The sequence below is a fragment of the Neoarius graeffei genome, chromosome 23, assembly GCF_027579695.1.
Source record: "Neoarius graeffei isolate fNeoGra1 chromosome 23, fNeoGra1.pri, whole genome shotgun sequence".
Taxonomy (NCBI): domain Eukaryota; kingdom Metazoa; phylum Chordata; class Actinopteri; order Siluriformes; family Ariidae; genus Neoarius; species Neoarius graeffei.
In genome coordinates, this window is record NC_083591.1 from 57,083,682 (window position 1) to 57,098,086 (window position 14,405).

A 14,405-nucleotide genomic window follows, 5' to 3' on the forward strand; every position below is an offset into this window, starting at 1 on the left:
ATTTCCAAGATAAAAGTTGTACATTAATGAGAAAAAACTTTGATGTACTCCGAGATTTAAAAAAGTCACAAATTTATGAGGATTTTTTTTTTTTTTTGGTCAAAGAATCGCATGACTTCACTTTGCGAGGTCAGATTAATGTTATCACACCACGGACTGATGAGCCGAGAATTACAGGAAATGCACTCATTTCTCCTCGACTGTGCAATATAAAAGAATAAAGCGCTAAGAGATTTTCAACTACATTTCCCAGAATGCACTGCAGCCAGATAGCATGTGATTGCTGCCTGGGAGAATATCGGGTTTTGTTTTGTTTTTTTTTCCCTTGTAAATTTGTGAATTTAAAAAAAAAAATCTTATATCCTTTATTTTATTTTTTAAACCTTCAGTGACCCTAATACACTGTCGTAAAAGTCTGATGTCCTTTTGTGACAAATTTTTAAGTCATGAAAAACATTGCTGTTTCGGAGAAATAAAACTTATCGGAGCATTCTGTTATCGGAAATTCCTTCACTTTAAAGCAGTGACAGTAAATTAGCTTCATCACACCACCCTGTTTTTGATTATTTTTCCTCCAACAGAGTGACACAGAGTGCAGTATTCCTCATTAAGATTCAGCATTACAGCAAAGTGTTGTAGCTAGTTTAGCTAAATGTAAATTTACCAGCCAGCTAGCTAGCTAGATTAAGATGTTGACTTTAGAATTGAGCAAGCTGGATCTATAAACATTGCTCGATAAATAGTGTCTTCGTGGCTAGCACTGGTCACGCTATTAAATAAAATAATTTTTTTGTAAAAAAGTATAAAAATCCTAGTTGAAATTAGATAGCAGGAGCTACATGTCTGGTAATAATGTCTGGACTGGTTTGGTAATGGAACAAAAACAGCTTCCTGTGTGAAAGTACTTTTGTAAAAGAATACAGTGTTAATTTTACATTAATTAAAACAAAGTGTGAAAGTGTATGTAGATAAAATCTGGCCGTGTTGCTGCTTGTGGAATGATGTTACGAAGACTGACAGGATCTGGGACGAATACCTTCTTTCACTGCTCGCTCGCTCGCTCTTTGGCCTCCTCTATAAACGTCTCAACTGCACATCTTTCATCAGAGTTTAATTTCAATGCCCAAATATTAGCTAGTACTTTATCCAGTGTTTAGCGTTGATCTTCACAATCTACACTAATGACACCTTATTACAGTTTACAGCAGAAGTGCAGACGTGCACCTCTGTGCAATACCACTGAATTATTGTACATTTAGGGGTATAACAGCTTGTCACTGGATCAGTACCCTCTATGGTACTTATTTGTAGCATTTATATACTGATTGGGAACATATACGGTATGTACCTTTTTGGCCCTAAAAAGATACACATAGTTACCTTGAAGTCCAATAATGAGCCCTAGGAGGTACTTTAGTGTAGATTGTACCTTGAGGGACAGAAATAGGCTTCTACTGTACCCCTGTTTCTGACAGTGTAATTGGAAGAACATGGTTATAAAATGGCCCGTAAACCCCAGAACTTTCTCAGCCAGAAGGCGTAGAAGGAGCCGCAGTACCACTAACTGGAGCCGCAGTGGCCGTCCTCCTGAACCGACACCATGGACAGTGCGCTACTTGTGCTTCAGACTTGGCACAGGGGTTATAAATAGAAATTAGAGTTCCTGTGCCAGCTCAGACATCGCATAACGTCAACCTCTCTGGACGGCATCCAAGAAAACAAACCTTGTTTGCTCTTTGGCACAAAACTGCAAGATTAAACTTTGCTAAAGAACATGAAAAGAAGCCTGATAAATATTGGGTGCCCATTCTTTAGTCAGATAAATATGGGGTCCAGGATGTTTGGTGTGAACCTGACCAGGACCACCACAGTGAATACACAGTCCTGACAGTGAAGCATGGTGGTGGGAGTGCGATAAAATGGGGCTGCGTGAGTGCAAACGGTGTTGGGGAGATAGATGACCTTTATCGAGGACACCATGAATACCTGTGGATGTACCAAAATATGACAACTCTCAGTCTTCAGAAGCTTGGCAGAAGAGGAATATTCCAGCCTGATGATGATCCAAAGCACCACTGGCCTCCTCCATGCTGAGGAGGGTTGAATCTGTCATTAGAAATAAAGGTGGATGTACAAAGTGTTGAAAAAAAAAAAAACAAGTTTGAATCTCCGTACGGGAGATTCAACTTTTGTTGAAGTAAGTTCCTACTGTGTGGTCTGTATTATTAACATAGTAAATCTAAACTGTTAGGTTTTAATTTTACATCACAGCAAATACTCTTGTTCAAATTAGAAGTCACACAATTACATTTAGCAGATACTCTTATCCAGAGAGACGTACAACATATGCTTAAGGGCACTTCAGCCATTCCTACAGGTCCAGGGAATCGAACCAGGGCAATTCCATGTAAATGTCAACCTCACCATGCAAAAATAAAGCAACATGTAATACATCAAAACCACTCCCAGAGATATCACCTAGGCCTGTATTTTACAGATGTGAATAAGTTGAACCAATTTGTAACCAACCTAATATGTCACTGTCAGTCTTTCTTTCTTATAATGTAAAACCCAAGCTAAAATCAACTTTGATCATGTACAATTCTATATTATTGCCACAAGCCACAGAAATGTATGCTAAAATCCACAAAACAGCAAAACAATAGCCATCCTAAATATTATTTAAGAACTTTGATGGTTTTAGCTGATATTTAGAGAGTTTTTCAAAGGGTTATGGTGGTTAAATTGCTGATTTTCTAAACATATGCCATGTCTATTTCAGACGCGTCACATCCATAACGGAATTTCGTCACAATTGTAAGATTTTTTTCTTCTACCTCTCACCCCTCACCATCTCGAGATCAGTCCCCCCCCGTGTCACCCAGACGTCTGGGGGGGGTGAGTCGCGAAAGAAAGACAGGAACCCCAAAGTAGTTCACATCTTTATTCGCAAGTCCCCCCCCCCAATTAGACAAGAATACAGAGGATTATTATATGTGGGTGTTATCTGTGTGGATAAAATGACATCACTGTTTGATATCTGTCTATGTGTGTGTGTGTGTGTGTCTGTTGGATCTGTGGGTGTGTGTGGATGTGTCTGTGAATGCGTGTGTGTGAATATGGCTAGGTCAGCAAATCACATCTTAATTCCAATTCCTTAATTCCATTAATATGTGTGTAAGTGAAAATATATCCTGTATACATTTCAGATGTTCTAACAGATATCAACATTTACCTCATGTTCTGATAGAATGTTCCAAAACACGTCTCGAGCAATGTGTCTAGCTTAGACAGAAGGTCACACAGTAACTTACAAGTTACACAGAATTCAATGCATTCTAACCGAAATAATAAAATAGAACAGAACAGAACAATATTAAGAATAAGTATTAAGTATTAAGAATTACTGCCTTCTTGGTCAAGAATAAATATTTACAATTATTTATCCTTACAAAGGAATAAAACCTTACAATATATGTGTGTGTGTGTGTGTGTGTGTGTGTGTGTGTGTGAATGAAACCTTCAATCATAAGCAAAATAATATTAATATCAGCGATTCAGCAATTTCAGCATTTACGCACATCAAAGCGTGCGAGATATTTTCACAACAATTTTAAACAAGACACCATGTTTATGTCTAGCAAAGAGGAAGGTCAGGTTAATCTAAAATAATAAAGGATTTTAAAAGCTCTAAAATATTAAAATCATAAAGTCTAACATATAGCTATAAAACTAACTTAAATCATGGCTTTAAATCTAACAACATCCATAACGCTGACTTTTCCTTCCGAAACTCTGCATGAAATACAAAATATTTTAAACAAAGATTTTTTTAATATTCACCTTGGACCCCTCTATCAAATGGATATCTCCATTTCGACATTAGGTTTACAATTTCACAGAGTTTGATAAAAATGTACAGTCACCCAAGAAAAGTGATACTTTTTCTGTCACATCCATAACGCATCTTTTATTGGCATTTTCTGGCATGCCCTAGATGTACTATGGGAATTGTTCTTGTTCTATCACTTCTCCAGTATGGTACAGCCTTAAAATATGCAACACCTGTTTAAATACTGGGAGACAATAAAACATGCACTCGGTCATTTGGACTACGTTCAGACTGCACCCTGAAACGACCCATATCCGAATTCTTTTGCCCATATGCGACCTGTATCCGATTTGTTATTGACAATCTGAACGACACAGATCCGATTTTTTCACATGCGACCCAGGCCGCTTGGATATGTGGTCCTAAATCCGATGCATATCCGATATTTTCACATGCGACTGCAGTCTGACCGGACAGGTCGCATTCATGCGACCTACACGTCATCAACAAGAGACAAACGTCACTATTCTGCGTTGGCTAATCCCGCCTCTTTGGTGGAAAACAACAACATTTGTACAGTTTTCAGAATTTAAATAGACTTTTATAGAATTGATCAAGCTAATGGTGGATTTGGTAGGGACCTGGATGTTTATCTGTTAGCCTGATTAAATAAAACAGTTTCTATAACTGATTTATAACTTAAACCATCCTGTATTACAAGATTATAAGATTGTTCTGGAAATTTCCAGTAATTTGACACCTTCGGTCTCATTAATCTGCTGCCCACATTAATCAGATTATTGTGTGAGTTCCGCCACCGCCACAAAAACCACATTGCCAGGTCTCGCCTCATCTCCATAGCAAACTGCACTGGTGTTTCTGCACCTTGAGCCAGCGCTGAGAGAAGTTGCAGAATTCATCTGGCTATAAACAATCTAAATAAATATTTATAAAAATGTAGAAAAAGTTTATTAATATGACGAAATAAATATGTGCAAATTATTAAGCCTGAATTAAGAGTTTGGTAATACAGCGGCCGTATCCCAAATGACTGCCTACTGAAGCTCGAGTGCACTATATAGAGTTTAAAAATCCATTACTTCCTAGTAACATGTAGTGCACTTATATAGAAATTAGAGACATTTAGGAGTCAACCCTCGTTACCAGGCTACACGTTTTCATTTCAGTTCAGAAACAAAAACACACACGAGACCTCACACTTTAACACTAACCAGATAATTAAACAAACAAACAAAAGAAATCATTAAACTTGAAGAGTGCGCTTTTTTTTGTTTACATATTACGTAGATGTGCTTATTACGTGTCAATTTGCGCATGCGGGACACTTTTGGGTCGTTTTCCGTTCATATTGGAGATCGCATACAAGTCTCATATAATTGGTAATGTGAACGGCCTAACAAAAAAATCGGATTTCACAACAAATCGGATATGGGTCGTTTCAGGTTGCAGTCTGAACGTAGTGTTGTTGGCATTTTGAGTTCAAGTGTCACGTCCATAACACTGGAATTGCTCACCAGCAACCTTTTGGTCCCAAAGCTGCTTCTATAACCATTAGGCCATGGCTTTCCAATCAAATTAGGGAAATGCAGTTTTATTTTATTTTTTATTTAGAAGTTGTTAAATGTCCCTGTTTAAACACCAAGGACAGAAGGTGATGCTAGCTACAATGTTTAGCATATGGAGCGTAGAAGCTAAAACTAGCTTGCTAGTCACTTTCTTAGCTCGCTAGGTGGATGCTAAATTGTACGGTGATACAATTTTGAATCATTTAACTGATATTACACAGGAGTGTACTCAAGTTTGACCTAAAGTTTGTTTTGCTAATATCCAGACACTGCTACATAACATTCTTTGCTAATATAATGCATAATGTTTATTAACTCTAAGATCATGTGCCTAAGCTAAACATACCACATGTCTAGAACTGTAGCGTCCACTTGCGAGCTAAGTAAGTGACTAGCAAGCTAGTGTTAGCTTCTCGGCTCCATACCTATGCTAAATGTTGCAGCTAGCATCACCTTTTAAGTGTTTTAGATGCTTTTTGATGCTTTCTTCTGTCTTTAAACAGGTACATTTAACATAATATAGCTAAAAAAAATAAAGCTGCGTTTTCTTTCTCCTAATTAATTTGTGCTAGCAATGGTAGTGCAAATTGTTACTCTCACTCAGGATCTTTCTACCTTCTCCTCCTCCTCCTAACATTTTTTAGGATGCTATTTCTCTCTTTTCAATGAATCATTATCAGATTTCACATGAAGAATACCTCTGGGCTGAATTACGTTGCTGTGACTTTTGGTGCTGATCCGGATCACCAAACCAGAATGATCCATGAAAAACGGGCTTTTTTCAATCACTTATAATTCTTTCAATTTTGATGAATTTTTTTCAATCAGGTTTTTTTTTTTTTTTTTAATTTTGTTCAGGGTGGCACGGTGGTGTAGTGGTTAGCGCTGTCGCCTCACAGCAAGAAGGTCCAGGTTCGAGCCCCGTGGCCGGCGAGGGCCTTTCTGTGTGGAGTTTGCATGTTCTCCCCGTGTCCGCGTGGGTTTCCTCCGGGTGCTCCGGTTTCCCCCACAGTCCAAAGACATGCAGGTTAGGTTAACTGGTGACTCTAAATTGACCGTAGGTGTGAATGTGAGTGTGAATGGTTGTCTGTGTCTATGTGTCAGCCCTGTGATGACCTGGCGACTTGTCCAGGGTGTACCCCGCCTTTTGCCCGTAGTCAGCTGGGATTGGCTCCAGCTTGCCTGCGACCCTGTAGAACAGGATAAAGCGGCTACAGATAATGAGATGAGAATTTTGTTCAGAGCGGCAGGACGCAACTTTTCCTTTACCTTTAATTGACAAAGGTTAGCTAGCGTAAATTACTGTGACTTTAGTCACATTATCTGTGTAGTTTGATTTGCTTTATAGATGGATAAATAGAATGGCTACCTTTTTTAAAAAAAAATTTCACTCCATTTAGGCAACGTCTGATTTCCATTTCATAGTGGACCTTCCTGGTCTCCTTTAGGGATGTAATGGTTGCTGTTAAATACTACAAGAACTTTGAGGCGGGGAACAAACAGCAGATAAATGTATGAATGAATTAAAATGTGAATATTACTGAAAGTTGTGTTTTGTGTGAGTAGAGGACGGAGCCACGGTCACGATAGACGTCAGTCTGGCTTACAGAGACGACATGTTGAGTGAGTGGACGGAGATGGCGCACTCTGTGGAGCAGCGCAAACTCAGCTGTAACTTCACAACGGCCAAGGTAAACACCCAGAGGACACACTCGAGCCTAAAGAGCACACACACACACACACATCAGAACCGTGTGAAATATTCTACAAACCTTTCTACTACTGTTCGTGATTTTTAGTAACAGTTGCTGTTGCTAAGCAACTTTACAAAAAAAAAAAATGGTAGCGTGACCATTCGGATGAAGCCATAAGGGTGCTTTCACACACTTATTTATTTATTTATTTATTTATTTATTGCCGATATAAAAAGTCACTTAGTTATTTAAGAAATTAATACATTTACATGTTCCTTATAAAATTAAAATGTGATCTTAATTCTGAGCCATTAAATGATTTTCCAGTCTAAAGCTCATCTCAGAAATCTCGCATTTTATTCATCAAAAGTGTTTGACAACAAAATTATCCTGCAATTTTTTTTCTCTTCTCCAGATTATCGACAACGAGGGTCGCTACTACGAATGTGACGTCTTGCCCTTCATGGAGATCGGCACCGTGTCGCACAAATACTACCTGGTCAACATCAGGCTGCCGGTTTACGAACGCAAGAAGGTGAATGTGGGAATCGGCGAGATCAGAGACATCCGCCTGGTGGTGAGGATACGATGCATTACGTTGTGTTTATGCTACGTGTCTATGTTGTTTCTTCCTTCACTCCACCACAACATTGATCTTTTCTGTATTGTTCTGTATTCAGGGCCGCTGACAGCTTTGGCTGGGCCCGGGACAAAATGCTCTGAATGGGCCCCCCCCCAACCCCCCCCCCCCCCCCCCCCACCCCCCCCACCCCCCCGGGCCAACACACACACACACACACACACACACACACCTCTCTTATCCCAGTCTCTACTCACTCCAACCCTTAAATGACAGGTATTCAAAAACCATTCAACCGGTCAACAACCATTTCATTTTAGCATTTCAACATTTTTACAGTTTTAACATTTTAACATTTCCTTAGTCTGCAACTATTCAGGTGCGAAATGCAATGCGCCGGACTTTTGTTGTGCGTGCGTGTGTACTGTCCAGTGTGAAAAGCAGAGAACAACACACCGCTCGAGAAACGGCGGGATATGATTGTGGGCTAATGTGAATATTCTTAGCTTCAATCAGATATATGAAACACAATGTTATTAAGCCGTTGTGGTTATGAAATGATTCAATGCCCTGTGCGTTTGATATGGTGTTCAGTGTGACTTGCTCTCCCCTCGTTTGTAACATTGGTTGGGGTTACTTTACGGGGCTGGAAAAAGTTGGCTGTGTCTTACCCAGTGATGGGAATAACGGCGTTAGAAATTAACGGCGTTACTTTTTTTAGTAACGAGTAATCTAACTAATTACTTTTTACACCGTTATAACGCCGTTCCCGTTACTTACAATAAAATACTATGCGTTACTTTATTAAAGCTGTTCTCATCTGGCACGCTGCTCGTTCAGCCTTTCTTTACTCTGCTTTCGTGTGGGGCGGGGAGACACGAGACAACGGCACAGTAAGCCAATCAGAGTAGATTTGGACAACATGCGTAGGTAGGCCACACCTACTGCACTACTGCGCGCTCTTTCAATCGGAAGACACAGCGATGGCGAGCGGTCAGCCCAGCACTGCGCTTTCACATTGGAAATACAGCCATTACTTTTCATTACTTGAAATAAAAGGCAATAGTGTTTACGTGCAATGCACATTATGTCGAGGAACAAAGCGTTTGTCCTCGTCAGTGGCCAGTAATTAGTAGCATAATTTTAATAACTGCAAAAATATATTACATTTGATAGATGTCTTATCTCACATTGTCCCACAAAAATATTAATATAGTGTAGATAACATTACTAATTGGTTCTGTTAATTGTCCATTTCAGTCATTAAACACATTTAACATTCACTTTTATTATGATTACACTAATTGAATTTGATTTTTTTTTTTGAGGGGGAACAAAATGTAACGGAATAATTACTTTCCCTGGTAATTAGTTACTTTTATGACAAAGTAACTCCGTTACTAACTCAGTTACTTTTTGGGAAAAGTAACTAGTAACTATAACTAATTACTTTTTGAAAGTAACATGCCCAACACTGGTCTTACCTGGCTCAGCTGCCCCACTGCCTTTGCTAGTACCTGCTGCATCATCCGAATCTTTTTTAAAATATTTATGCAGTGAGCCCCTGAGTCTCTTGGTTTCTTCCTCTCTTTTTCTCTTTTCTTTTCTGTGCTCCTGACTTGTGCATGTTGGCAAATGTCACGCACGCTGATTGTCGAAGCGCTATGATCGAACGATGTCGTTTTTTTCCCCTTAATCAAAGAGTCAGACCAAACCATTTTTGCATTAGGGGTGGTAGGGGGTTCTTGACGCCTTTTTCAAAGACAATAAAGGCAAAAGATCTAGAAATCATTTATTGAATGCAAATATAGCACATTTCTCCCCCAAATCAACACATTTTGAAATGAAATAAAATAATCGCAGCTTCATGAGAGCCCAGTTCTGGGCCCCCCCATTCCTGGGCCCGGGACAACATACCCGTTTGTCCCCCCCTGTCGGCGGGCCTGTCTGTATTATTTCCACGGATCTGGCTATGGCAGAGACCCTGAGCATCTGAGACTGATTGATTGATTGATCGTATGCTATTTTCATTTTTCCTTTTAGGGAATCCATCAGAATGGTGGCTTCACCGAGGTCTGGTTTGCCATGAAGACCTTCCTCACGCCCAGCATCCTCATCATTATGATCTGGTACTGGAGAAGGATTACCATGATGACGAGACCACCAGTCCTGCTGGAGAAGTAAGACGCATCTTCGCTACCATGTGTTCATATACCACTAATTCAGTACATCATCCTCAATACTCCATTACAGCGGACTGAAGCTCCATACTTAAAGCTAGACGGCCTTTCGATTTCATAAAATCGGTGAAATTTAGTTCCGTCTGAAATGTGATTGTGATATCTGTTTATTTCTGTAATATCTCACAAAATATCAGGCCATTCTGTGGCTGGGAAGTTATTTAATTTGAGGGGATTAAAGCAAATAATGTGCATGAAATCGCTCACTTGGCGCAGTCAAGCAGACGGAGGAAGTCTGTGTGTGCATGCGCAGGTTTACCTTCTTCTTCTTTTGGGTTTTACAGCAGCTGGCATCCACAGTGTTGCATTACTGCCATCTACAGGTTTACCTTTGAGTGTGCACTGACAGTTCCGTCATTCTGTCGCTAAACGAACAGCTGATCACACCGAGATGCTCGCTGAGCGACCATATTTATTAGTTTGGTCCTGCGTTTCCTTTCCTTCGTATATAACATAACGTCTTTTCTTCTTGCTTTCTTTCCGTTACTGTAGTCGCTCTTTCACGTTTCATTCGCACACTCACCTCCTCCATTTTTCTCTCCTGTTTCAAATTTGTATCCCACAATGCCTTGCGCGAACGGGGAAAGCCCACCACGTGATGCATGACATAGTATCTTGAATTGGGTCATGGTGAAGCAGGAAAAAATAGCACGGAATTTAAAATCACATGGCCCTAAATTCATTAAATTGTTCTATTAAAAAAAACTAATAAAATTGGAAGTCTGTGATTCGAATTCAGTAGCTTTCAGTCACTAAACAAAAATAATAATTGGGTGTTGGGGAAAATTCTTTTTATGACCTACACTTGAAAAATCTGAAAGGCACTCTAGCTTGAAAAGAATATGGTACAACATTGACCTGATTTTTGATGGCTTTTGTGACTGTACACTGACCGTAAATACAAACGACGTCTGAGTCCCACCACAGGGAACCCAATCGTAAGTGCAAGGCAACGCGTCTCAACACTTGACCACCGGGCAACAAAAGTTGTATCTTTATTTCCATAAGATGGGGTTTTTATCCAGCACTTATTTTTAATTGTGTTTTAAAAAAACATGAGATTATTTACGAACACTGTAGCAGCCCTTGGCATTAAGAACAACAGCAGAGAGACTCTCACGGGAGCAGATGAGTTTTATTCCTCTTGAGTACAAGTATCGCATCGAACACCAGACATCAAACACTGTGACAACTAAAGAAAACAAAACAATAACTAGCATAACATGGTTGTAAACAAATATCCAGTTTTTCAGAGTAACGTTTACAGACTATGCTCTGAACACAAAACACCTCGCTCCACTCACTCAATCAAGGACCAACCAAACCTCTACACGTTCGCCAAACATGCCCTGTTAGCCTCTATGCTCAGTCTCGTACTAAACCACAGTTCAACCAAAAAACACACTTTACATTGTGCATGAATGACATTTCAGGATGACAGAAAGCAAAGCCCCCTCCTAGAATCTGCCACCTTATTGTGATGGAGGGGTTTGTGTGCTTGAATGATCCTAGGAGCTATGTTGTCGGGGGCATTGCGCCCCTGTTAGGGTCTCCCAAGGCAGACAGGTCCTAGGTGACAGGCCAGACTAAGAGCAGTTCACCAAAACCCTTATGGATAAAATAAAATCAAGGACCGTGACGTCGCCCGGTATGGCGCAGCCGGGGCCCCACCCTGGAGCCAGGCCCGGGGTTGGGGCTCGTATGCGAGCGCTTGGTGGCCGGGCCTTTGCCCACAGGGCCCGGCCAGGCTCAGCCCAAAGCGGTGACGTGGGCCCGACCTCCTGTGGGTTCACCACCCACAGAGGTAGCTGTAAGGGGCTGGTGCAGTGTGGATTGGGTGGCAGTCGAAGGCAGGGGCCTCGACGACCTGATCCCTGAACACAGCGGCTAGCTGTTGGGATATGGAATGTCACTTTGCTTGGGGGGAAAGAGCCTGAGCTTGTGCGGGAGGTTGAGAGGTACTGGCTAGAGATAGTCGGGCTCACCTCCACGCACAGCTTGGGCTCCGGAACCCAGCTCCTCGCGAAGGGCTGGACTCTCCAATTCTCTGGAGTCGCCCATGGTGAACGGTGGCGGGCTGGTGTGGGCTTGCTTATAGCTCCCCAGCTCAGCCGCCATGTGTTGGAGTTTACCCCAGTGAACAAGAGGGTCACCTCTCTGTGCCTTAGGATCGGGGAGAGGGCTCTTGCTGTTGTTTGTGCCTACGGGCCAAATAGCAGTATAGAATATCCGGCCTTCTTGGAGTCCCTGGGAGAGGTACTGAGAGATGCTCAGACTGGGGACTCCATTGTTCTACTGGGGGACTTCAACGCTCACGTGGGCCACGACAGTGACACCTGGAGGGGCGTGATTGGGAGGAACGGCCTCCCCGATCTGAACCCAAGTGGTGTTTTGTTATTGGACTTCTGTGCTAGTCATGGTTTGTCCATAACGAACACCATGTTCAAGCATAGGGGTGTCCATAAGTGCACGTGGCACCAGGACACCTTAGGTCGGAGGTCGATGATCGACTTTGTTGTCGTTTCATCTGATCTCCGGCCCTACATCTTGGACGCTCGGGTGAAGAGAGGGGCTGAGCTGTCAACTGATCACCTGGTGGTGAGTTGGATCCGCTGGTGGAGGAGGAAGCCAGACAGACCTGGCAGGCCCAAACGTATGGTGAGGGTCTGCTGGGAATGTCTGGCCGAGCACTCTGTCGGGGAGGTCTTTAACTCCCACCTCCGGGAGAGCTTCTCCCAGCTTCCGAGGGAGGCGGGGGACATTGAGTCTGAGTGGACCATGTTCTCTGCCTCCACTGTCGACGCGGCTGTTTGGAGCTGTGGCCGCAAGGTCTCTGGTGCCTGTCGTGGCAGCAATCCCCGAACCCGGTGGTGGACACCGGTAGTAAGGGATGCCGTCAAGCTGAAGGAGTCCTATCAAGCCATGTTGGCCTCCGGGACTCCTGAGGCAGCTGATGGATATCGGCAGGCCAGGCATGCCACAGCTCGGCCAGTTGCGGAAGCAAAAACTCGGAACTGGGAAGAGTTCGGTGAGGCCATGGAGGAGGACTATCGGTCAGCCTCGAAGAAATTCTGGCAAACCGTCCGGCGCCTCAGGAGGGGAAGCAGTACTCTGCCAACACTGTTTACAGTGCGGGTGGGGAGCTGTTGACCTCGACTGGGGACATTGTCGGGCGGTGGAAGGAATACTTCGAGGATCTCCTCAATCCCATTGTCACGTCTTCCATTGAGAAACCGGAGGCTGATGACCCAGAGGTGGACTCATCCATTACCCAAGCCGAAGTCACTGAGGTGGTTAGCAAGCTCCTCGGTGGCAGGGCACCGGGGGTGGATGAGATCCGCCCCGAGTATCTCAAGTCTCTGGATGTTGTGGGGCTGTCTTGGCTGACACTCCTCTGCAATATCGTGTGGCAGTCGGGGACAGTGCCTCTGGAGTGGCAGACTGGGGTGGTGGTCCCTCTTTTTAAGAAAGGGGACCAGAGAGTGTGCTCCAATTATAGGGGAATCACACTTCTCAGCCTCCCAGGGAAGGTTTACTCCAGGGTACTGGAGAGGAGAATTCGGCCAATAGTCGAACCTCGGATCCAGGAGGAGCAATGCAGTTTTCGTCCTGGTCGCGTAACACTGGACCAGCTCTATACCTTTCATAGGGTGCTCGAGGGTTCATGGGAGTTTGCCCAGCCAGTCCACATGTGCTTTGTGGATTTGGAGAAGGCATTCGACCGTGTCCCTCGTGGTATTCTGTGGGGGTGCTTCGGGAGTATGAGGTTCGGGGCTCTTTGCTAAGGGCTGTCCGGTCCCTGTACGAACGGAGCAGGAGTCTGGTTCGCATTGCCGGCAGTAAGTCAGACCTGTTCCCGGTGCATGTTGGACTCCGGCAGGGCTGCCCTTTCTCACTGGTTCTGTTCATAATATTTATGGACAGAATTTCTAGGCGCAGCCAGGGGCCAGAAGGAATCCTGTTTGGGAACCACAGGATTTCATCTCTGCTTTTCGCAGATGATGTTGTCCTGTTGGCTTCTTCAAACCAGGACCTTCAGCATGCACTGGGGTGGTTTGCAATCGAGTGTGAAGCGGCTGGGATGAGAATCAGCACCTCCCAGTCCGAGGCCATGGTTCTCGACCGGAAAAGGGTGGCTTGCCCTCTCCAGGTTGGTGGAGAAGTCCTGCCTCAAGTGGAGGAGTTTAAGTATCTCGGGATCTTGTGCACGAGTGAGGGAAGGACAGAGCTTGAGATCGACAGGCGGATCGGTGCGGCCTCCATAGTGATGCGGTCGCTTTACTGGTCTGTCGTGGTGAAGAAGGAGCTGAGCCAAAAGGCGAAGCTCTCGATTTACCGGTCGATCTACGTTCCGACTCTCACCTATGGTCATGAGCTTTGGGTAATGACCGAAAGAACAAGATCGTGGATACAAGCGGCCGAAATGAGTTTCCTTCGCAGGGTGGCTGGGCGCTCCCTTAGAGAGGGTGAGAA

General features: G+C 43.3%; 1 protein-coding gene across 2 annotated transcripts in view; it reads left to right on the forward strand.

The window, feature by feature from the left end:
- wls (Wnt ligand secretion mediator) overlaps positions 1 to 14,405 on the forward strand; it is a 65,523-nt gene that overhangs the window by 15,759 nt on the left and 35,359 nt on the right. For both annotated transcript variants that reach the window (XM_060906515.1, XM_060906516.1), the window contains exons 3-5: positions 6,985 to 7,109; positions 7,528 to 7,689; positions 9,736 to 9,872. In XM_060906515.1, the coding sequence (XP_060762498.1) occupies positions 6,985 to 7,109; positions 7,528 to 7,689; positions 9,736 to 9,872 (424 nt within the window). The remainder of the gene's footprint in view (positions 1 to 6,984; positions 7,110 to 7,527; positions 7,690 to 9,735; positions 9,873 to 14,405) is intronic.